Source organism: Pecten maximus, chromosome 12, assembly GCF_902652985.1.
Source record: "Pecten maximus chromosome 12, xPecMax1.1, whole genome shotgun sequence".
NCBI classification, from domain to species: domain Eukaryota; kingdom Metazoa; phylum Mollusca; class Bivalvia; order Pectinida; family Pectinidae; genus Pecten; species Pecten maximus.
The window spans coordinates 26,508,445-26,535,034 of record NC_047026.1 but is presented as its reverse complement, the minus strand read 5'-3'; the positions used below and the strand labels follow the sequence as shown (position 1 = coordinate 26,535,034).

The following is a 26,590-nucleotide window of genomic DNA, read 5'->3' as shown; positions in this document are numbered from 1 at the left end:
AGTAGGCAGGGACTTGACATACCTAACAAAATCAATAGACCTTTCCAAAACACTTAATGAAACATTCCATTAATGTTATTGGGGGTGATAGAAGTTATTTTTTTTAATCGACACAAGTTTCAACTTTGCACTAGCATCCATAGGGTGAGTTTGAACATTCTGATTTTTATTTTATTTAATGTCCTATTAACAGCCAGGGCCACTTAAGGATGTGTCAGATTTTGGAGGTGGAGGAAAGCCGGAGTACCCCGAGAACAACCACCAGAGAACATCCACCGGCCTAAGTTCAGTACCAGCCAACTGCCCCACATGATTTTCGATCTTGCAACTCAGAGGTAACGTGGAGGGCTTGGTGTCTTTATGGTGTAATGTACTTTAAAGATAGCTCAAATTCAACTTTGTTTTAAAAATGATTTACAGATGAAATACCAAGTATATATAAATATATACAGAAGCTTTCCGTATTGACACAGAGAATGGTACACTATGCATAAGTGAATAGTTTGTCTCCATCGGGGATAGAACCTGTGAGCCCTTGACTTACCATAGTGATACTACCAGGTAGATATATCATAGCTTGATTGGTAGAACATAAATTGGCAAGCCAAGGGTCACAGTTTCGATCCCTTATGGAGGCAGTGGAGTTGACCACTTCAAATTTGAGCTATATAGAGAATTTTTGTTGGAGCTATATCCTGGGTTGAGGTTTTCCGAGGTGAACATAACATAAAATGGAGGGTTTTATATGTGGGTACATTGTGGTAATTTTAGGGGGAGTTTCCCTTCAGCTGAATCAGTAGAACAGTGGACTGGCAAGCCGATGGTCACTGGTTCGATCCATGGTATTAGCCTGTACCTGCTTCCTGTTACAGCATCTTTACTAATTATTGCATATGCAAGGAACTATAACATTTTTGTTGTTAAAGAAACATGGCCTGACCCTGATGACATTATGTCTGAGAGGCGTAAATGCATGTGTACAGTAAATTGTCATAGAAATTCATTAATCAACCACCTCCTGACTGAGTCACTGGGCAAAATAGGAAAAGTATCCTCAACTTTAAAAAATATCTATCAATCTATATTGTTACATGTATGTACATTTTACTTCTATGTTTGGAGGAATTTAGCATTAATATATAATAGATCACTGGAGGATTAAGAAAAGTGATAAGAAATCAAAAGTTTTGAAATAGTAAAATCTATATAGATAGACACATCCATGTATTTTTATATCGTAAAGCTAACAAGGCTTGAAGTAAATGAGGTAATTTGTAAATTGATGTGCCCCGAGTCTTTTTGTTCTTGTCAAAAGACAAAAAATATATATATAGTGCGTTCAATACACCATGATGTATTTGGACTGGACTGCCCTAGACTGGTACACATACCATCGTATAAGCCTGGCTAAATTGGCAAATTTACGTGAATGTACGTGTTTATTGTTGGAAATCGAACAGGTGCAAATTTTACAGGTAAGCTATAGGTAAATATATACATGGTAAAAGGTTTGTGGTGCTTGATTGGATATTTGTGGTAGAAAATTCCCAATATCGAGGATAAATAGGATGTGTTCTATTTGACAACAGCGAAATGTAGACATAATAATTTAAAGCCATTGAAAATCACAGCTGTTGACGTTGGTCTAGGTAAATATGCCTGATCGCCACTTGTGATAAATGGCTCATTTACAGGGAATGAGGTTATAGAAAAATTGAAAATGAAGCTGTTTGACAAGTTGTATTGTAGTTCTGTGAATCTGTAAATGACACTGTTAAACTTGTCTGCCTCTTGGTAAACTGGAAAACCTGTATATATTAAAACCTGTATATATTAAAACCTGTATATATTAAAGCCTGGTTTTTTCCAGATTGATGTTTAGAAATTAATTCTGAGAGTTTAGTTTTAACAATTTTGTCTTTTCTTTATCATTAAAAACTTTTATTGGAATCTCAGGGGTAATTGATATTCATGAAATTTGTGGTCTTAATAATTTGTGAGCTTTTGGTATGTTATTCAAATTCATTTTATTTCCCTTTTCGCAAGATAATGCAAAGAGAAAACAAATTTACAACTTAATAATATTTGGTCTTGACCAATTATATTTATCTATATATAGAATTCTTTAAGCAGACAATGTTGTACATTCAAGTAAATTTTGAAATTTGTCACAATTTGTTGATTATTACACTATGGGCATTTTCTTTCATAATACTCAATCTGGTGCCATCTGCCAGTTTCAACAATAGATTTATGATTGTCTGTATGAAATTTACAGCTAAGATATTGAAGAAAAAATTGATAATCTTTTTTTTATTAACATTCAAAATAAACACATCCATAAAAATAACATCAGATATGATTCCTGAAGTATGACAATACCTAAATAGAACTGAAGCCCAATTGTATATATTGTCAAACCTGTCCATAAAGGCCCCTCAAGGTACTACAGAAAAGAGTCCTTTATACACAGGTGGCTTTTATGTAGAGGTCCATGCAATAGTAGACACTGGTATAATGCATTATTTTATGCTAGAAACTGAAACAGATGGTCTGTCAATAGACAGGTTTTTATGTTTGAAGTGAGCATGATGTCAGGTTTGACTGCAGCTGATATCATACCTGTCTATCAAGGTCTGTAAGTCATATCAACTAAATGGAAAATCAAAGCTATCTATAAAGACCACCTGTACTTGCATAACCTGTCTATAAAGACCACATGTACTTGCATTACCTGTCTATAAAGACCATCTGTTCTTGCATTACCTGTCTATAAAGACCACCTGTACTTGCATTACCTGTCTATAAAGACCATCTGTACTTGAATTACCTGTCTTTAAAGGTCATCTGTACCTGAATTACCTATCTATAAAGGTAACATGTACCTGGATTACCTGTCTATAACGACCACATGTACATCAATTACCTGTTTATAAAGGTCATTTGTACCTAAATTACTTGTCTATAAAGGTCATTTGTACCTGAATTAATTGTCTATAAAGGTCATCTGTACATGAATTATCTGTCTATAAAGACCACTCTTAACTTAGAAACCTGTCTAAATGTCACAGGTGATGTTCAACTACCTGTCTAGAAGCCACATGTACCTGGATTACCTTCTATAAAGACCATACAATGTATGTACATGAACCACCAAAATATAAAGACCACATGACCCGAATTACCTGTTTATAAAGACCAATGTACCCGAATTACCTGTTTATAAAGACCACATGACCCGAATTACCTGCTTATAAAGACCAATGTACCCGAATTACCTGTTTATAAAGACCACATGACCCGAATTACCTGTTTATAAAGACCAATGTACCCGAATTACCTGTTTATAAAGACCACCAGTAACACCTACATGTTTATAAAAGGCAGATATAGCTTCTTAGGTGGCTGTTTTAGACCTGTATGTGTGTATGTTGTTTTGTAAACATCTAGTAGGTGTCTTGATGACTGTAATATGTCATTATACAGACAGGTATTTACACTATGGACAGGTAAGTCTTAGTAAATATTTGACAGAATTTGTCCAGGTATGAAGTATATACTGGGTCGTCATCCTGGTGATACAATGGATTATTGAATATCAGTATAGCATTGTTTGTAGTAGAAATTGTTTTTAAGTCTCAACACATTAATTGGCACACGTATCGTTACAGGTTATTGGTGATACTTGTTAGCCCAGGAATTACCTGTATGATATTTGTGATTGATCGTATTTGCTTTATAGTGAAATCACTCAACCATTTAACAAGCCCCAGCATGTAATGTTATATTTGAAAAATGTATATACATACTGTCCGGTACCTGACTACATATATGGTAGCCAGTTCTCGTTAGGCACTACAGGTAGGGCAGGTATACAGGTAGGCTGGCACAAAAAGGGTATTGAATGGTATATACTGGCTATAAGGTGGGTCTGCACAGGTACATGTATACACACATATAGGTAAATGAATACAGTTTGTTTATTAAATATATGGTCATATTTGTACAAGTGAGATGTTGAAAGGTAAGTGTGCCTAGCACACCTGTGGAAACTGTATTCACACAGGTAAGGCGAATACATGTCCCTTTACCTGTGTATCTCAACTAACAGTAGAAATACCTGACTCAGGTTCTGTGACAAAAATATTGGCACCCTGTCAGACAAGCTTAGTGTAGCCCATGTATGCCTTGCTGTATTTAAACTGTGATATGTATATTTTGTATGTGTGGGATTTAAGCTTGGTCCGATTCATAAGGGATTGAGAGTAGTCTAACCGTGACGATGAAACAATTCATTAGTATACTGTCCCGCAGTTTCTTTGTAATGGAGAATAGCCACCTATCACACTGTTATTGTGATTATTTTTCAGGTATTCCAAGGCAATTCAGTTCACCGATCGTGGCGCGATAGCACTGTGGAATTTTAAAACACCTGACGTTTTGTGTAAATTTTTTAATCAGTATTCTGTCTGCAGTTCTGTGACATTTACATATTGGATACATATTCATAAAATCAATGGAATTAACACATTATATTTGATATTTGGGGACCCAATCTAACGCATCTTGTATTTGTACATGATTTGTGTTTAGTTCATTACCGGATCGAGTCTTATTACACATGTATATTTTCTGTTTATATTTCAGATGAAGGAAATCTGACACCAAAATCTTTCAGGATGTATTGGATTTTTAATTTTAACGTCCGTGTTCTTCCGGAATAATTTCAGCAGGATAAAATTACAAAATGGAAATTAAGTGTGTTATTCAGGATTTTTATCAGTTGTCATGTGTATAAGTCAATATACAGTTAGATACAGGTATAGAACAGTGTAGTAGACATAGGTATAGCATGCTGATTGTGTTATGGTTCGTTTAGAAAATCGGAGTGTGTTATATCCGCTATGTGAAGTGTTACCTTGTGTTTCACTGTGAAAAACCGTGTAAGGGAAACGGCGGACATTTCTTCCCCATAAAATGGAGTCTCCACAGAATCCCACGGGGACGGGGAATCACCCCGATGAGGAGGATTTCCTGCCGGAGGATGGCGGATACGAGTATCTTCATGAGCATCTGACACCAGAGGAATGTTCCAATGAAAAGGAAAATCACGAATTTACGGAAGATGGGGAATTATTAGCTTCACATCAAAAAGATCATCTTCCGCCATTATTACAAGATGAGAATTTGAATGAATATGATCGAAGAGATGGAAATTACTATGGCGACGATGATGTAGATTCTCTGGCTGGTGTGAATGAAGCAGATGAGGCTGTGAACTTAGCCGATATTTTGGCGGCACGTGACTCCTCTTTAGTCGAAGAGGAGTTGTGGGCACTTTGTCGTGAGTGCTGCCTCGTTTTGGAGGTTGTTAATTGCACACCAGACATGTTCCAAACCCTCTGCATCACTCCGGACACCGTCGCTTTTGACAACGCCGGAAATGTCTGCTTCCTCGATCTTGGTTCAGGTAAGTCGCTTCATGTTTTCTTTATGAATACGATATTTACATGAATATATTGCTAACAACATGAAATATGTGGCATATTAGAAAGGTTCTTAGAAGAATCTTGATTATAGGTAAATTGAACAAGTTGAAATTCACTCTACTCAGAAAAGTGTAGAGGTACTAGGGTTGAAGGTTAGAGTTCATTCCAACATCAATTGTAGCTCACAAGACATGGTCAGATTCACCGTGATATCAAGTGAGTTCAAGTTCAATCCAACATCAAATGTGGCTCACAAGACAGGATAAGGTTCACCAAAAGTGTTGGTCCCCTTTCATGTTTATATGGGCTGTGGAAGTGGTACTGTCCTCCTACAATTCACATAGAGTAATGTACAGTATATACAGGTGTTAATCATGTACAGGTGAAAACTGTATCAGTGTCATACAGGTATACTGTACAGGTGTCATACAGGTATACTGTACAGGTATTGTTAAGGTAATATACAATCATATTATAATATATACATTTACCATACAGGTATACTGTACAAGTGTCATAGAGGTATACTGTACAGGTATCATACAGGTATACTGTACAAGTGTCATACGGGTATACTGTACAAGTGTCATACAGGTATACTCTACAAGTGTCATACAGGTATACTGTATAGGTATCATACAGGTATACTGTACAGGTGTCATACAGGTATACTGTACAAGTGTCATACAGGTATACTGTACAAGTGTCATACAGGTATACTGTACAAGTGTCATACAGGTAAACTGTACAAGTGTCATACAGGTAAACTGTACAGGTGTCATACAGGTATACTGTACAGGTGTCATACAGGTATACTGTACAGGTGTCATACAGGTATACTGTACAGGTGTCATACAGGTATACTGTACAGGTGTCATACAGGTATACTGTACAGGTGTCATACAGGTATACTGTACAGGTGTCATACAGGTATACTGTACAGGTGTCATACAGGTATACTGTACAGGTGTCATACAGGTATACTGTACAGGTGTCATACAGGTATACTGTACAGGTGTCATACAGGTATACTGTACAAGTGTCATACAGGTATACCTACAAGTGTCATACATGTATACTGTACAGGTATCATACAGGTATACTTTACAGGTGTCATACAGGTATACTGTATAGGTGTCATACAGGTATACTGTACAGGTGTCAAGCAGGTATATTGTACAAGTGTCATACAGGTATACTGTACAAGTGTCATACAGGTATACTGTACAAGTGTCATACAGGTATACTGTACAAGTGTCATACAGGTATACTGTACAAGTGTCATACATGTATACTGTATAGGTATCATACAGGTATACTGTACAAGTGCCATACAGTTATACTGTACAAGTGTCATACAAGTATACTGTACAAGTGTCATACGGGTATACTGTACAGGTGTCATACAGGTATACTGTACAAGTGTCATACGGGTATACTGTACAAGTGTCATACAAGTATACTGTACAAGTGTCATACGGGTATACTGTACAAGTGTCATACAGGTATACTCTACAAGTGTCATACAGGTATACTGTATAGGTATCATACAGGTATACTGTACAGGTGTCATACAGGTATACTGTACAAGTGTCATACAGGTATACTGTACAAGTGTCATACAGGTATACTGTACAAGTGTCATACAGGTAAACTGTACAAGTGTCATACAGGTAAACTGTACAGGTGTCATACAGGTATACTGTACACGTGTCATACAGGTATACTGTACAGGTGTCATACAGGTATACTGTACAGGTGTCATACAGGTATACTGTACAGGTGTCATACAGGTATACTGTACAGGTGTCATACAGGTATACTGTACAGGTGTCATACAGGTATACTGTACAGGTGTCATACAGGTATACTGTACAGGTGTCATACAGGTATACTGTACAGGTGTCATACAGGTATACTGTACAGGTGTCATACAGGTATACTGTACAAGTGTCATACAGGTATACCTACAAGTGTCATACATGTATACTGTACAGGTATCATACAGGTATACTTTACAGGTGTCATACAGGTATACTGTATAGGTGTCATACAGGTATACTGTACAGGTGTCATACAGGTATACTGTACAGGTGTCAAGCAGGTATATTGTACAAGTGTCATACAGGTATACTGTACAAGTGTCATACAGGTATACTGTACAAGTGTCATACAGGTATACTGTACAAGTGTCATACAGGTATACTGTACAAGTGTCATACATGTATACTGTATAGGTATCATACAGGTATACTGTACAAGTGCCATACAGTTATACTGTACAAGTGTCATACAAGTATACTGTACAAGTGTCATACGGGTATACTGTACAGGTGTCATACAGGTATACTGTACAAGTGTCATACGGGTATACTGTACAAGTGTCATACAAGTATACTGTACAAGTGTCATACGGGTATACTGTATGACACTTGTACAGTATACCTATATGACACTTGTACAGTATACCTTATGACACGTGTACAGTATACCTGTATGACACTTGTACAGTATACCTTATGACACGTGTACAGTATACCTGTATGACACTTGTACAGTATACCTGTATGACACTTGTACAGTATACCTGTATGACACTTGTACAATATACCTGTATGACACTTGTACAATATACCTGTTTGACACCTGTACAGTATACCTGTATGACACCTGTACAGTATACCTGTATGACACCTGTAAAGTATACCTGTATGACACCTGTATAGTATACCTGTATGACACCTGTACAGTATACCTGTATGACACCTGTACAGTATACCTGTATGACACTTGTACAGTATACCTGTATGACACTTGTACAGTATACCTGTATGATACCTATACAGTATACCTGTATGACACTTGTACAGTATACCTGTATGACACTTGTACAGTATACCTGTATGACACTTGTACAATATACCTGTTTGACACCTGTACAGTATACCTGTATGACACATGTACAGTATACCTGTATGACACCTGTAAAGTATACCTGTATGACATCTGTATAGTATACCTGTATGACACCTGTACAGTATACCTGTATGACACCTGTACAGTATACCTGTATGACACCTGTACAGTATACCTGTATGGCACCTGTACAGTATACCTGTATGACACCTGTACAGTATACCTGTATGATACCTATACAGTATACATGTATGACACTTGTACAGTATACCTGTATGACACTTGTACAGTATCATACAGTTATACTGTACAGGTATCAAGCAGTTATACCCCACAGATGTTATACAGGTGAAATTTGTGTGCATTTCACATTATCACAGGTATACTATACAGTTATACAGGTATGCCATAGAAGTGTCATACAGGTACACTTAACAAATACAATACATGTATAATGTATAGGTTCATACAGGTAAACTGTATAGGTACAATACAGGTATACTGTACATGTCATACAGGTGAAGCTCAGGTACATTCTACAGATATTTGTACCATACACGTTGATACAGGTGTAATATGTATCATACAGGTGTCATACAGGTACACTAAGTACATGTGTCATACATATATACAGGTGAAGTACACTGTATTGTGTCATACAGGTGTCATACAGGTACACTAAGTGAATGTGTCATACATATATACAGGTGTGGTACACTGTATAGGTATCATACAGGTGTCATACAGGTACACTAAGTACATGTGTCATACATATATGCAGGTGAGGTACACTATAGGTATCATACAGGTGTCATACAGGTACACTAAGTACATGTGTCATACATATATACAGGTGAGGTACACTGTATAGGTATTATAAGGATATATTGTAGTGTGTTGTACAGGTGTCATAGAGGTACATTGGTATCCATACATGTTCAGGTTCCACATGTACCAAGGCTTGTAGGTATAATTTCACTCATGAAATATTTACATTTCAAGCTGGTGACTATACCACTACTGTTTGATTGTCTGTTATAGATTGATTCATTAGTCTCCATCTTTATGTGATGATGGTATCCTAGTAAAACTTGTCACTACTGTTTTGATAAATACAACAGTATCATGACTACTGTAGGGAACCCTGAGGTAGGTATGTCTAGATCAAATATATGATACTCTTATTTGTAATTGGATTCCTTTTTAAGGAAAATGTGCCATACAATACTATTGGCTGTCAATGAAAATTGGTAGACGCTATATAACTGATAACTGGACAGGAGAATTGTCAAGAACAATCTCTGTGACTCATTAAGTCAAGTTGGCGATAATTTGTGTAATATCAAATTCTCAAGATCAGTATTATTTGTTGTTTATAGTCGTCATAATGTTCAGGTGAAAAATAGATTTTTAAGCATACCTGTCATTTGAAGGGCATGGTAAACAGCAGTGTAGAAGTATGATAGATTTATACCATAAACTTTATAAAGCAAGATCTGATTTTTAAGTCTACTACATACAATTGAACTTTATGTGTATACATAGGTATTTGAATCTCTGTATGGAGAACTTGTCTTAAAGGTCACCTGTCTTTGAAGACCTGTCTAGTCTCTGAACAGAGAACTTAATTGTCTTAAAGGTCGTCAGTCTGAAGACCACAAATCTCTGTACAGAGAACTTGTCTTAAAGGTCACCTGTCTTTGAAGACCTGTCTAGTCTCTGAACAGAGAACTTAATTGTCTTAAAGGTCATCATTCTGAAGATGACAAATCTCCGTACAGAGAACTTAAAATTGTCTTAAAGGTGAGTCGATCTGATCGAAGACCACAAATCTCCGTACAGAGAACTTGTCTTAAAGGTTGTCCGTCGATCTGATCGAAGACCACAAATCTCCGTACAGAGAACTTAAAATTGTCTTAAAGGTTGTCCGTCGATCTGATTGAAGACCACAAATCTCCGTACAGAGAACTTAAAATTGTCTTAAAGGTCAGTCTATCTGATCGAAGACCACAAATCTCCGTACAGAGAACTTGTCTTAAAGGTTGTCCGTCGATCTGATCGAAGACCACGAATCTCCGTACAGAGAACTTGTCTTAAAGGTTGTCCGTCGATCTGATCGAAGACCACAAATCTCCGTACAGAGAACTTAAAATTGTCATAAAGGTTGTCAGTCGATCTGATCGAAGACCACAAATCTCCGTACAGAGAACTTGTCTTAAAGGTTGTCCGTCGATCTACAATCTTCGTACAGAGAACTTAAAATTGTCTTAAAGGTTGTCCGTCGATCTGATCGAAGACCACAAATCTCCGTACAGAGAACTTGTCTTAAAGGTCGTCAGTCTGTGAAGACCGCAAATCACAAAGAGACAAATACAAATTTACTGAGGCCTTCCAAAACCAAACATACATCACATGCATTTTGCACACAGGAGGCCGTCCTTAAATGACCAAAACTGTTGGCAGGACAATAAATCCATACTGCCAACACTGGAGCCAAAATAGGAAACACGGCTTCAAATTTGTTTGGCCCCAGTGTAGAGGTGTTTCCGTGTTACATTAATCTTTGGAATTGCAGTGTGTTTCCTCACAGAATATGTTCAAATATTGATTGTATTTGTATATTTGATATAGCTTTGAGGATCGTTCATATTTCTAAACCAAAGTAAATATACAAAACAATTTGCATCTCATTGACAAAGCCTTTCATGTCCACTTTGAGCAGGAACGTCAAGATTTTTGTATATGTTTGTGGTGTGGCTGTCGACTCGTAGGTAGTTGTGATCGTTTCCTTGTCTTAGTTCCCGGTCTAGGAAGTATTATGTTATATGGCCAAATTATTCAAAGATTTCGATTTTTATTTGATATCGGTGAACATAGATCTGTTTTCTGCACCATTTACTAAATCAGGAAGTTTTTATTCATTATAAGAAATTATTCAAAGATTTCGATTTTTATTTGATATCGGTGAACATAGATCTGTTTTCTGCACCATTTACTAAATCAGGAAGTTCACTCTGTGCTACCCAAATCTAAGTCATATAGAGGACTTCAGAGGGCAAGAAATGACAACAGTTACAAATAATGTCATGGTAAATGAGGGAACTCCCCTCACCTCCAACTGTTACAACATTGCCAAATTTGTAGGGATGAGGATGGGGGTCCTTAGTGGATTTCAAAATTAGTACTGATGCTACAGTCTAGTTTGAATTATTCTGACATTTTATTGACTTTATGTGTCTGGCATCTATCTAAGTGTTGATTAATTGACACCAGACCAAAATAAAGCAATTAAAAGTTGATAAAAGTCAGAATAATTCTAACTACATCTATTACATGGCACATGGCACATGATAAAGGACTGGGGGGAGGTTGGGGGGGGGTGGTAGGGGGGGGGGGGGGGGGTGTATTTAGTGTACTGCATATGGAGGGAAACTTATTTTTGTAGGTCAAACTGTATGACTTCATCTTTAAGTTGTCAGCTTGTAACAAAGCATATTTATTTCTATATATTTCATTTTTTTAAATTAAATTTAAGACAAAACATGAAGGTATTTTACAGAGAGCGTTTTTTCCTTAATATGACAATTTTAGTTTGGGGCTTAATATATTTTTCAACTGTTGAGTTGTTGAACCCAAAACAGAAGTAATCCTTGCCAAACGATCCTCAATCATAGCCCTGTCATCCTTGGCCCTATAAACAGTGTAACCTGAGTGACCCTCTAAAGCCCCTTATGTTGTTGATTACACACCTATAAATCCGTACCTGGGTAGTTAAGATGACACTGGGTTTAACCTCACACATGTTTTACCAAGATGTTAAACTCATCAAATAAGAACCTGTGGTATTGGCCAGGGAGACGCTCTTTGTCTGGGTGTATTTTAGGCCATAAGTGTGAACAGTACCATATTTGTTCTAATGGCGTTCCAGACATGTTGAGTCTGGGTGTTTAAGGCCCATGTGTAGATTTACCGTAGTTATCCTATAATAATGGTGGAGTTTGGGATATAATACTGTGTTCTTGGTTGTTCAGTTATCAATCATCTGCTCTTTAAGTGTCTTCATGGAAGAATAAAGGGTGTTTTACAAGATAACCAAACTTAAAGGCAGTGTATAAAAAATCATTGCGAGATATAAGTTGTGATATATATTTTTTTATCATTATATTGAATATTTAACCTTTCAAGAATAAAAGAAAATAAATATCAGGTGATTCCACGATTTTTTTACAGTTTGAGCAGGTCTGGAATGGCCTATCTCGGGTTGTCCTGACACAATCCAGTGAGTTTTCCACCCTGCTGTATTTATGTAGTGTAGAGAACCTTATAATCAATACTGTACAGTAGTATAATGAACACGACAGCAACTGATGACCAGGTTATAACAGAAATACTGTATCTGGTCCATTAAAGATTAATTAGATGGTAGTCTCTCCCAGACACCAGTTCTGTAGAGACACATCATATGTTACCAGTGGAATCATTCTCAAGGATTCTGCTCTGATGCTACTGTGACAAAATATTGATGAAATTTAACATTTTAAGTCTGAAGATTGAAAGATGAATAACTGATGGCCATAAATGCAGTATATTAATGAATAATTCAAAAGAAAGGTGTTTACACAGTTAAAGATTTGTGTTCATTTTAAGCAGGATGGCGATATTTATGGTGATGCCATCATCAACATTTCACTTTAAAATTTTGAGTTTAGATCCATTGCTCAAAAAGTATAAGTCCAAATTTAACCAAGCTTGTTATATAGTTAGATCATATAGTGGACATCTCAACACAGCCTTCATTTATGGAAAATCAGCCAGAATCTAAGGTCCAGTGACTCTGGAATTTAGCGATGCTGGGAATTTAGACTTTAAAGTTTTGTGTTTAGCTCAAATATTATGAGTTACATTGTAGTATATTTTTGGGCTAAAAACCTTAGATTTTGAGAAATTGATATAAAACCAGTCTTTACTGCTTATTCAACTAGTTTATGAATTAGTTTATAGCCAAATCGGAATTAATTCTATAATAAATCAGATGTTTATCATTTCACTTTTCAGAAAGAGCGATTTTTGGGGTAAAAGTGACATATTTAAGGTGAATTTTGAGAATAAGTGATTTTGTGAATTTTGATACATTGTATTTGTTTTGCAATTCGTCAATATTTACACGTCTTTAATGTACATGTATTAGGGTACTATCACAATATCAAGTGGAGGTTATTTTGGGTGTTTTTTTTGGAAAAAAAATGAAGATTTAGTAAATTTTGGAATTTACTTTAATCTATGCTGACAAAGTGGGACAGGAGAGACATCTAATTACATGTAATTCTTGTTCAATTTTTTTTAACTGAGTTTGTCTTTAAAAATAGATACATTACATATACATGAATAACATGGATCAAAGGTTAAATTGTTATTATAATTCCACATAACCTGAAATATTATTTTAAATGGATAAAGGGAATGCTTTTAATGCTTAAACACAAATATCTTCTATGAATTTTGTTAATCCCTCTCCCAGAATATTTTGTAGGTAGAAAAGGAATGCTGGCAATGATTTCTATGATCATATATCACTGTATACACTTGTGTTGCTAATGTAACCTACATGAAACTCCTAATACATGTACAATACCTGTATCCATCAATATACGCCAGGTATATACGTTATTTTTTGGGCCATTATTCATGTAATTGCTTTAGGATGACAAACCACTTAATGTAATGATATCAGAATCGCTCAAATTGATGATTTATATGCTAAAAAAGTATGTAAGTTATTATGTTTTAAAAAGATAAAAGATTTAGATATTTCTCTGACTAGATTTTCCCTAGGGAAAGTACATGTATACAGCTATATCATGGTCTATTTCTGTAGCTTGTGGTGTCCTCATACTGATGATCTGTATTAAGTGGTTACGAGCTGTCTGTGATAAACTTGTATAGCCTGTGTGTATGATGTAACATCCAACCCTGGTAGTAAGTCTATAACTGTGTGAATGTTCGGGACAATTGTACCTAAAATAGAAGACAATGTAAGATACTATATAGTTAGTAACATTGTTGGGCATTGGATTACTCTATATTTGAGGTCATACCGATACCTTGAATACCACTGAATCCAATGCTGGCCGGTCCAATGATCATGTGGATCCCCGTCCTCAGACATTTTGGTGGTTTTCACGACATCCTCCAGAGGTGCCCCGGCTGGCTTGATCAGGCCCAACCAGTGACCAGTCAGCTTTTGTGACCAGTCAGCTCTCGTGACCAGTCAGCTCTTGTGACCAGTCGGCTCTCGTGACCAGTCAGCTCTCCCTACCACTAGCTGTTACTGCTGCGTGTTGCCCTCGCTGTTTCCGCAACATCTTGTCACCTGCTGCATCACCTCGGGCAGTGATGCCTACTTGTCTCTCGTCACGTTATGGCTAGCACTGTGACTGGTGACTGTCCCATCTTTCCTCCCTTTTCCTCCATATCCAGCTGGAAGCAACCTTTGCCTGCCCACTTGCCGCTTGTATCAGGTTCCTCCGATCTGCTCCTTCATAATGACTCCTAATAGTCATAAGGCTCTCCAGACTGACTGACCGGGAAATCCCCTACATCCAACCTGTATAGGCAGACACCATGTCCTCCACCCGAGGGCCACGGTGGCCGAGTGGTTAAGTGTCCCGACACTTTATCACTAGCCCTCCACCTCTGGGTTGAGAGTTCGAAACCTAAGTTGGGCAGTTGCCAGGTACTGACCGTAGGCCGGTGGTTTTTCTCCAGGTACTCCGGCTTTCCTCCACTTCCAAAACCTGGTAAGTCCCTGGCTGTTAATAGGACATTAAACAAAACAAAACCAAACCAAATCCTCCATCCGTGTTGTTGACACTCCTCTACTAGCTGCTGGTACTTCTGTTGCTTCCTTTCATTGACTTCCTCCAACCTGACTTCCCCTCGCACTGTTAATTCAACTAGAACTACTTGTTTGGAGCTGGGGGACCACAACACAATGTCTGGGCTGCGGTGTTTAGGCCAGTACCTCTAAAAACTCTGAAGGATGTCTGCCCTCATTTTCCAGTCTCCCATCAGCCTCTTGTCATGGTGCCTTTTGCTCCTGCTGAAGACTTCACAAATTTTGGCCCTTTGCATAAAGTCTGTCTCCTATGTCTTAAATATTAAGTGTGAAAATATCCAGCAAACATCTGTACAAACAAAGGAAGTGTTCCCTATAGAATGTTTGATATCCAATACTTGTGAGCTAGATCTGACTGTGTTCCTTATAGAATGTTTGATATCCAATACTTGTGAGCTAGATCTGACTGAGGATACCACAAATGTTGTAGGGCTGACAGGTCTGAATATTTAGGGTACATTGTAACAGATATGTAGGGTACATTGTAACAGATATGTAGGGTACATTGTAACAGATATGTAGGGTACATTGTAACAGATATGTAGGGTACATTGTAACAGATATGTAGGGTACATTGTAACAGATATGTAGGATACATTGAAACAGATATGTAGGGTACATTGTAACTGATATGTAGGCTACATTGTAACAGATATGTAGGCTACATTGTAACAGGTATGTAGGGTACATTGTAACATATGTAGGGTACATTGTAACAGATATGTAGGGTACATTGTAACAGATATGTAGGATACATTGTAACAGATATGTAGGGTACATTGTAACAGATATGTAGGATACATTGTAACAGATATGTAGGGTACATTGTAACAGATATGTAGGGTACATTGTAACAGATATGTAGGGTACATTGTAACAGGTATGTAGGGTACATTGTAACAGATATGTAGGGTACATTGTAACAGATATGTAGGGTACATTGTAACAGATTAGCATCAACCAGATCAGGACCTGAACCTGGGACCTCCAAACTGAACTGTAAGCATATAATGCTCTAACCATTTAAGCTATATGTACCTGGTCACCGCTGTTCAGAAGTCCAGTTCCGCTACACATTTTTTCACGGAAAAAAAAAAAAAAAAATAAGGATCCATTTTAGAAAAATTTGAAGTAGAAAGACAGAAACTTACATAAAAGGATTGTAGAATTATCTACCAGTTATTTATTAAGTATTAATATATATATATACATGTATTGCTATAAGAGAAAATGAAGATGTTATTTGGTATTGTCATCTAATCCACAGAAGAATCGTGAGAAAATGTCTACTGAATTTATTTTTTTCCCTTTGTTTGATCGATAGACTTGTATTGATTTTTTCTACACGTGAGTATAATGTATCGATGGGAAAATGGCGTAAAAATGTTGTGCTCATAAAAAACTCTGGTACATCTATATAATTCTGTTTGTTCTGTAGTCAATGATCCTGATTAATGGCCAGCCCTTTTTAAAAATATAAACAAATATTTAATGTTTTAGTAAAAATATTTGAATATTTAATACTGAATTGTCTCTTTGTTTATACCAGCTAGACTACAATTGTGTACTTAATCAATCCCTATTGTGTGGAGGTCAACAGGTACACTTAAAACTAGACTTCATCTTATTTGTGATATTTATTGGAATTTAATATTATTCCAATTAAAAGACCATTGAACAAAATATTTTATAATTTTCAGAATATTTTAAAATATAGAAAGATAATTTTAACTTGCAAAATGTGTGAAATAGTCCTTGATATTTTGCCAAATTCTGTGATAAAGCGTGAATTTTATTGAACTGAGTTTGCTTAGTACACATAATGTACCTGTGGTATTTAAATAAAGATAAGCCCTTCCTACATGTTCAACCCTTTTTATAATACCTTTTACTTATGGGGGGAGGGGCCATTACTTAGTCATTTTAGATAAGAGCGAAATAAATACTAATGTTTCTTATCTCTGAACTATCGGTAAATGTTGGCCTAAATAAAAAGTTATCTTTTCTTTTCAGCCATTTTTTCATGAAATATCATCAAGTTTATTATCAATAATATAATTTTGATAAAACAAAATTGTAAGAAAGATATGCATGCATCAGATGTATGTGTGTCATTAAATAAAAGTTAATACAAAGCTTGGATTCCATCTTTTTTCATTAGTATGATTGTTTTCCTTATTCAATTTATAATCTTAATGAAACATTGTCGACTTTCTACCTGTGTGGGACTGTCCCAGGTCTGTATATCTGTATGGAGAGACATTGATCAGATCATGTACTATTTGGTAACTTTTGACGAGTTTTTACCTGTCTACAGGTAAACATGACAGGTATTTCTCCTCTAGAGATATACGTAATAGTCTATTGTCTGATAAAAGTAATTAATATTTCATGAAAGTTCCATCTTATTATATGAACTAGGATCAACCTCCTAATAGGAAGGTTTCTTAATGTATATCAACAGTTATTATGCTCGTAGACAGGTTTCCTAGACCAGGAAAAATATTCCATCGGGTGTGAAATTGATAATAAAGATTTTTACAAAGTTGCATTAATTGGACTTTATAGATATGGGTCCATATAGATTTGTATATAGTTATTGACTGCCTTATATTTTCCTTATATGACTGGATATGAAACTGTATAAGGTTTGTACAATTACACATTTGTTAAAAGTTAAAATTGAAATTTACATGTAACATAAATTGTATGTCTGTCTTCCTCGTCTGTTGAGGAACTTACAGATATTTAAAAGATGACTTAAATTTAAACATTGAAATTCGAAAGTAAAAGATGTATAAGTTAAGAAGTTACAAAATGTTTGTAGGATTTTAAAAAGTTACAAACGTAAAAATTAAGAGATGTATTAGTAAAGAATTTACAAAATGTTTGAAAGATTTTAAAAAGTTACAAATGTAAAATATTCTAAACTTCCTGATGTGTTCATGTACAGGTTTCTTGAAAAGAAATTTTAATTTGTTTTTCTATCTCCTGAATTAGAATTCTATAACTTTTCCATTTAATTTGTGAAAAATACATAGTTTAGCAATGACTGCTCTAGTAAATTTAAAAGTAAAATATAATGTACAGTGAGTCTGTTACCTGGTGAATAATACAGATTCTGATTACAAGGTAGTCAGCGCTGACAGAACAGGACTACAGTGGACTACAGTCGGTGAGATGAGCACTGACAGAACACCGACTACAGTCTGTGAGATGAAACCATAGCAATGGGTGGAGTCATGTAGGTGGTAAACCAGTAACTATAATTAACTGATGATTTGCCAAGAGGCCCTGAGGGTCCTGATGTAAGTCATGGCTATCAAGATTATTCCAATGGATTACCTTGACCTATTTAAAGGTCACTGGGTCAAAAGAACATACCATTTCAAACCAACTTCTTCTGAATATATTGCACTATATTCAAGGTCACATGTATCGGATAAGTTAAAATGTTTACAAAAGTTCTTTTGAACAGATTCAAGGAAGATATTTGTAGTTTGTATTTGGTGTAATAGTAATATGTTAGCTATTTAAATAGATTTGACCTTGACCCAGTCTGAAAGTCAAATGATACAACTTTTCACTTTTCAAACATGCAATAGCGGGCCCAATGTGGACCAATCGTTTTGTTATGTTACTTTAAGTCAGTGTTCCGACACTGTAAATAAGGTTGATCAGGATTAAATCTAACAGTGACATTTTAATATGTATTTATGTTCTTTAGAGTTATAAGTGCCAAAGAAAATATTCAACACATTCAATACACATTTCAACAGTAAACAGAGGATTACTATGTATACCAGCGGACCTGAAAAACTTAAATAAACATTGTACCAGCTTGGAAATATCTTTTGACTTTGCCAACAAATTCCAGCAGTAGTTTTAACATTTATGAAGATTAAATACATTCTTAACTTTAGAATTTTATGTTAGAACTATTTTATATTTTTGTTACTGGTAAATTCCTAATATGTTGTAAATTCTTTACATTGAAGTCTGTATGGAGTTTAACTCAGAATTTCGGTGCCAGAATTTTAATCCTTTTTGTCCTACAGATTGAAAAGTTAATCAGATTTTGAAATACTGTGTGAAATGTAGCATGATTTTATATGCATTCAGATTGTTCAGGACCTGTGTTTTGACACAGAATTCTATTTTCAGTAGGCTGAATCGTAGCAGGCAGCATACATTTCTATACTTTGATAAACAATTTATGTCTCATTGTTTATTTCCAGACTATTTACGACAATTTTCTCTATTTATAAATGACCACATTAAAGTTCCATGTAACATTTAACGGCTGGTGTTGATTTAAACTCATTTAATGTCAATTAAGCTCTCTGTAACAGAAGGAACGGTTTCAGAATAAAAACTTATCCATTCAAACTTACACAACATAATTTGTTATACATTCAATTTGACATTTACTCATTTAAAAAAACCCCAACACTATTCACATTTAAATCTTCACTATATTGACACAGTAAATGAGATTTTCAACAAAAAATAAATTCTATTTCAGTAAAGAAGTAAACTTCTTCAGACATGGCATCATAATAATTATTTAGTTGCTGAATCATTTAACATTTTGCTGAATGCAAAAATGGATACATGTATGTCTTTAGTATGCTTCTTATTTTCCTTTTTAACTTTGAAACTTTCAGAACAGAAGTTGACAAATGAAAGTTTGTGTTCTATATAGACAATTAATATACCTACTGTGAGATATCTATAGGGGCCTGGGATGGGGACGCCCTGGAGTGTGTTTATTGTCAAACCTTGCTGGATATTTCTTTGTGTCGTGGATTTGTCGTTTTTGTCGTGGTGAGGATGATAGGAACATTTCTATTGTAGATACTGTATTGTTCATGGTGAAGAACAGGAATTTGAGTGAAAAACAACACTCGTCACTGGACAAGTTCATTATATCTGTTGACAAATAGATTTGTAGTGTAAAGTGATAGGTATACTATCTGTACAATATAATGTAGGGCTGGGTATACGTATGTAGATAGGTATACTATCTGTACACTATAATGTAGGGCTGGGTATACGTATGTAGATAGGTATACTATCTGTACACTATAATGTAGGGCTGGGTATACGTATGTAGATAGGTATACTATCTGTACACTATAATGTAGGGCTGGGTATACGTATGTAGATAGGTATACTATCTGTACACTATAATGTAGGGCTGGGTATACGTATGTAGATAGGTATACTATCTGTACACTATAATGTAGGGCTGGGTATACATATGTAGTCAGGATTTCCTACCTCCAACCTCAGACCTCTAGATAATTTTTGTCCTTCAATGAAATAATCATTTAAAACAAAAAATTGTTGAAGTCCAATATTTTCTTAAATTTTCCAGATGAATTAAGTGAAAAGGTTTACGAATCATTAACTTTATCAGATTTTATGTACAAACTAGGTCTTTGTGTATTAATTATGATGATACCTTAAGGTTACATGTCTTAGTATTCAGTCTCTAATTTGTGTATTAATTATGATGATACCTTAAGGTTACATGTCTTAGTATTCAGTCTCTAATTTGTGTTAGACTTATCTCCCTTGTTATCAAATAATTCAAATCTACTTGCATGGTATTACTACAAAGTTTCTTGAATATTCTTATGTTTCTTTTTATTTGATATTAGATACATGTACATCTACATCTGTAGTTTAAGATTTGTACAACTGTTTGTTTAAATAGTTTAAACTACATTTATCAATCCTAACTCATGGAAGATGAGTTAGGATTGATAAATGTAGTTTAAACCAGTCAAAGATTCATATTCAATAGAAAATATCTGTTTGAAAAATTGACTGTGAAGAGGTTGAGACAAACAATTTTTTTTGTAAACATTCTGCAAACAGAAGACATGCCTTTCCTTGATGTCCTATAGTGACAAGATACCAAATATCTTACCCAGGTATCTTACCCCGGTATCTTACCCCTGTATCTTACCCTGGTATCTTACCCTGGCATCTTACCCTGGTATCTTACCCCTGTATCTTACCCTGGTATCTTACCCCTGTATCTTACCCTGGTATCTTACCCCGGTATCTTACCCCGGTATCTTACCCCGGTATCTTACCCCGGTATCTTACCCTGGTATCTTACCCCGGTATCTTACCCCGGTATCTTACCCCGGTATCTTACCCCGGTATCTTACCCCTGTATCTTACCCCGGTATCTTACCCCGGTATCTTACCCCGGTATCTTACCCCGGTATCTTACCCTTACCCCGGTATCTTACCCCGGTATCTTACCCTGGTATCCTACCCCGGTCCTTACCCCGTATCTTACCCTGGTATCTTACCCCGGTATCTTACCCCGGTATCTTACCCTGGTATCTTACCCCGGTATCTTACCCCGGTATCTTACCCCGGTATCTTACCCGGGTATCTTACCCTGGTATCTTACCCCGGTATCTTACCCCTGGTATCTTACCCCGGTATCTTACCCCGGTATCTTACCCCGGTATCTTACCCCGGTATCTTACCCCGGTATCTTACCCCTGTATCTTACCCCGGTATCTTACCCCGGTATCTTACCCCGGTATCTTACCCCGGTATCTTACCCCGGTATCTTACCCCGGTATCTTACCCCGGTATCTTACCCCGGTATCTTACCCCTGTATCTTACCCTGGTATCTTACCCCGGTATCTTACCCCTGTATCTTACCCTGGTATCTTACCCCGGTATCTTACCCTGGTATCTTACCCCGGTATCTTACCCCGGTATCTTACCCCGGTATCTTACCCCGGTATCTTACCCTGGTATCTTACCCCGGTATCTTACCCCGGTATCTTACCCTGGTATCTTACCCTGGTATCTTACCCCGGTATCTTACCCCGGTATCTTACCCCGGTATCTTACCCCGGTATCTTACCCTGGTATCTTACCCTGGCATCTTACCCTGTTATATCTATCTTCTGAACAATGAAGGCCTAAATCCTTTACTTTTATATAACTATGTCTAACTACATATCCTATGGACAGGTCATTAAAGACTCCTAGATGGACAGGTCATTAAAGACTCGTATAGTCTCCAGGGATTCTTACATCCCGTGTAAGAGTTTGATTATAGAGTATAATGTACAATCACTAAGAGTTTGATTATAGAGTATAATGTACCGTCACTGAATGACCACTAAATATCATCACATAGAGCAAAGTGGACAGTTTTGTTCTCTAGTGTCCAGCTTTTGTCCGAAGTACTCAAAGGGACAGGTCTGTCCAGCAGTTAAGTGACCCATGTAAATGGTCAATTAGATGACCAGCATACCCACACAGTAAGTTTCCTAGGGGTGCATGACAGAACAGGATGTTGGTAGACAGGTTTATACCGTATATAACCTATAATTAACCCAGGCTCAGAACAGGGTGATGGTAGACAGGTTTATACCGTATATAACCTGTAGTTAACACAGGCTCAGAACAGGGTGATGGTAGACAGGTTTATACCGTATATAACCTGTAACTTAACCCAGGCTCAGAACAGGATGTTGGTAGACAGGTTTATACCGTATATAACATGTAATTAACCCAGGCTCAGAACAGGATGATGGTGGACAGGTTTATACCGTATATAACCTCTTATTAACCCAGGCTCAGAACAGGGTGATGGTAGACAGGTTTATACCGTATATTACCTATAATTAACCCAGGCTCAGTAATAAGTCCATACCATATGATTCATATATATCCAGAAAGATGACTTTCATTATCAGTAAATTAATTTTCATCATATACACAGTAAAGTAGACAGTAGAAACTGTCTGCCAAGTGATACACATACAACAATATATACGAATAGGTAGTGATATCAAGTCGTCAAGGTCACGTAAACAGAGGACGTCCAATAGAAAATTGATAGGACAGGCCAAAATTTTCCCCAAAGCTGTAGACGTCTGTTGAAGGTAAAGAGGCTAATTGGCCTTTGGGTACGTAATTCATTGATAAGGGCATGGAAGTCCATTTAGCGATTTTCCACGGCCAATGTCCAATTTAGGAATGAAGACCGGAGTATATTTTTATAGCCTGTAGGTATTTTACAGGTTGATTACAGTAGTGTAACCTGACATAAATAACCAGCCTACAGGGTAAGACCTTATATGTCTAGTCATCATCATCTATAACCACCTGATCAAGTCTGGTTAGTTTAACACACTTTAAACTTCTCAAGAGTCATTCAGTTTAAGTTGTAACCATTTCATTTCTGGTTATTTCATTATGATTAGCAAGTACATGATGTATTTTAATTTCAGTTTCTTGACTAATTAAGAAAAGTTCATGATTGTGATTGACAAAGTTCATTTGCTAAATGAAAACATTGAGTTAATTTATTTAAGACCAAACAAATGAAAAAAAAAAATTGATTCGTCATTTACAAATAACTTCCACACATATTTTTGTTTTCCCACACAATCAAAAATTTAGTGTACCTTTCGATGAACCTATGAGATGTAATAGCTATAATGAATGGCAACTGAAAATACATTTAGTTAATTACATGCCAAATAATATTGATGTCATCTATCATAATCTGTCAAACATATATGATAAACTGTTTATTCTTATATGGTGTCAAAGAGTCTCATTTGATGTTGTTTTTACAATTATGCATTATCTAAATTTTACAAATTCATTGAAATTATTGCAACTATGCATCTCCAGTTGGATTTGTTTGGAGCTGAATTTGATTTCCCACACTTGTGGCCTTGCAGGCTTTAAGCATCATTTTCTACACTTTTGGTCCTGGCTTTAAGCATCATATGACACTGACGAGTCCTAGAAGGACGAAGATTGTACAAAAGAGCTAGATGTTAGTGCCATTCAAAACAAATTAAGACTGAGATACAGCAGAGCCAAATACGAATCGATCTGCATCATACAACTGTTTGGTCCTTCTAGGACTTATCAGTGGTGCTTAAAGGGCCTAAAGTGTCGATAGCTCGAAAACTACAGAGAAGACAAATAGGAGGTATAGGAATGCAGTTTTATATTTGTTATTCAGTATTCACTCTATCTAATAATAAATTCATAAAGTCAGTGTTAGAGGTTGCTTTCCCTTGTTGTCGTTCGTACAATCATGTCGTATTCTGGTGCTGAAATCTTGGTTAATGGGAATGATATGCTAATAAAGTTCCGAGGTTTTTGTTGACTTCTGTATCAAACCTTGTCGTGGAATTTGATAAAAAAGCTGAAGTATATTAAATTACCCATGAAAGTTTTTTAATGGCTATTATCATTATTTAAATTAAGTAAGATTTATTATAGTCATTTCTGTAAGTTTCTTTACATACTATTAAGTAACCATCTCTGAAACAGGTGCTCAATTACTGAAAACCTGTTCAGCTTACAGAATTTTTTTATACATTTTAAGCATTATTTTTTAGTTGTAATATCCAAATATAAAAAAAGAATAAAAGGAAGGTCTGACACGAAAGTCATTTTATTATCATTTTTATTTTTTTTTAAAACATTTTAGAGAATATTAATGATATTTTTTTGTGAATGTTATCAGTAACGAAACTCACAAGGCTAAACTATTTGAGTGTGGGAGGACATGTTTTGTTTGACTGTAGATCGGCTAAAATTCTCTCACAGCTAATAAGACCTGTAGACATTCATGTGAAAATATTGATAGTTATTCCATTAAGTATGATTGGGGTCATACATTTTTCAAAATATTGTGTACTATAACAATTTGCAAAATAAAAAAAAATTGGTCACTGTCAAAATTTATTTTGCAAATAAATGTTGAAAAGATGAATCAATTTAGTTTGGTTGCATATGGAAACTTATGTACGAATGTCGGCAATTATATACTTTTCCAACCGTTTTTATCTAGAATCAATCTATATATTATCCGAATATTTCCAGCAGTTTACAAGTCATTCATCCATAAAGATATAGACATCAGGATGTAAACATCAGTTTGGCACAATCCAGTTAACAATGACACTTGGAGAAACATTTTGATGGGTTACAAATGTTACCCAAGGACTGTGGTATCTGTTATATAGATACAGTAACATCTGTCATGATATCTGTATACTGATACCTGTGTTAACTGACACCTGACTTTACTGATACCTGACTTTACTGATACCTGTCTTAACTGATACCTGACTTTATTGATACCTGTCTTAACTAACACCTGACGTTACTGACACCTGACTTTACTGATACCCGTGTTTACTGACACCTGACTTTACTGATACCTGTCTTTATTGACACCTGGATTTACTGATACCTGTCTTTACTGATACCTGTCTTTACCGATACTTGTCTTTACTGACACCTGACTTTACTGACACCTGTCTTTACTGATACCTGACTTTATTGATACCTGTCTTTACTGATACCTGTCTTTACTGACACCTGTCTTTACTGATACCTGTCTTAATGACACCTGTCTTTACTGACACCTGACTTTACTGACACCTGTCTTTACTGATACCTGACTTTACTGATACCTGTCTTTACTGGTACCTGTCTTTACTGACACCTGACTTTACTGACACCTGACTTTACTGATACCTGTATACTGATACCTGTCTTTACTGACACCTGGCTTTACTGATACCTGTATACCGATACCTGTCTTTACTGATACCTGTCTTTACTGACACCTGTCTTTACTGATACCTGTCTTTACTGACACCTGTCTTTACTGATACCTGTCTTTACTGACACCTGACTTTACTGATACCTGACTTTACTGACACCTGACTTTAATGTCACACCTGTCTTTACTGATACCTGTCTTTACTGACACCTGACATTACTGATACATGTCTTTACTGATACCTGACATTACTGACACCTGACTTTACTGACACCTGACTTAACCGACACCTGACTTTACCGATACCTGTGTTTACTGACACCTGGCTTTACTGATACCTGTGTTTACTGATACCTGTGTTAACTGACACCTGACTTTACTGACACCTGACTTTACTGATACCTGTAAACTGATACCTGTGTTTACTGATACCTGACTTTACTGTCACACCTGTCTTTACTGACACCTGACTTTACTGATACCTGTCTTTACTGATACCTGTCTTTATTGACACCTGACTTTACTGATACCTGTCTTTACTGATACCTGTCTTTACTGACACCTGACTTTACTGACACCTGACTTTACTGATATCTGACTCTACTGACACTTGCCTTTACTGATACCTGTCTTTATTGACACCTGACTTTACTGATACCTGTCTTTACTGATACCTGTCTTTACTGACACCTGACTTTACT

The 26,590-nt window shown here is 36.1% G+C and overlaps 1 protein-coding gene across 2 annotated transcripts in view; it reads left to right on the top strand.

Moving 5' to 3' along the window:
- The first annotated feature begins 227 nt into the window (after positions 1-227).
- Positions 228-26,590, top strand: part of LOC117339167 (kinase non-catalytic C-lobe domain-containing protein 1-like) — a 77,698-nt gene continuing 51,335 nt past the window's right edge. Inside the window, exons 1-2 of one of the 2 annotated variants that reach the window (XM_033900605.1) lie at positions 228-335; positions 4,648-5,470. In XM_033900605.1, coding sequence (XP_033756496.1) covers positions 4,978-5,470 — 493 coding nt within the window. In that variant the 5' untranslated portion in view covers positions 228-335; positions 4,648-4,977. Of the gene's footprint in view, positions 336-4,094; positions 5,471-26,590 lie in introns of those variants that run through there. The other variant, XM_033900604.1, reaches the window with a different exon arrangement.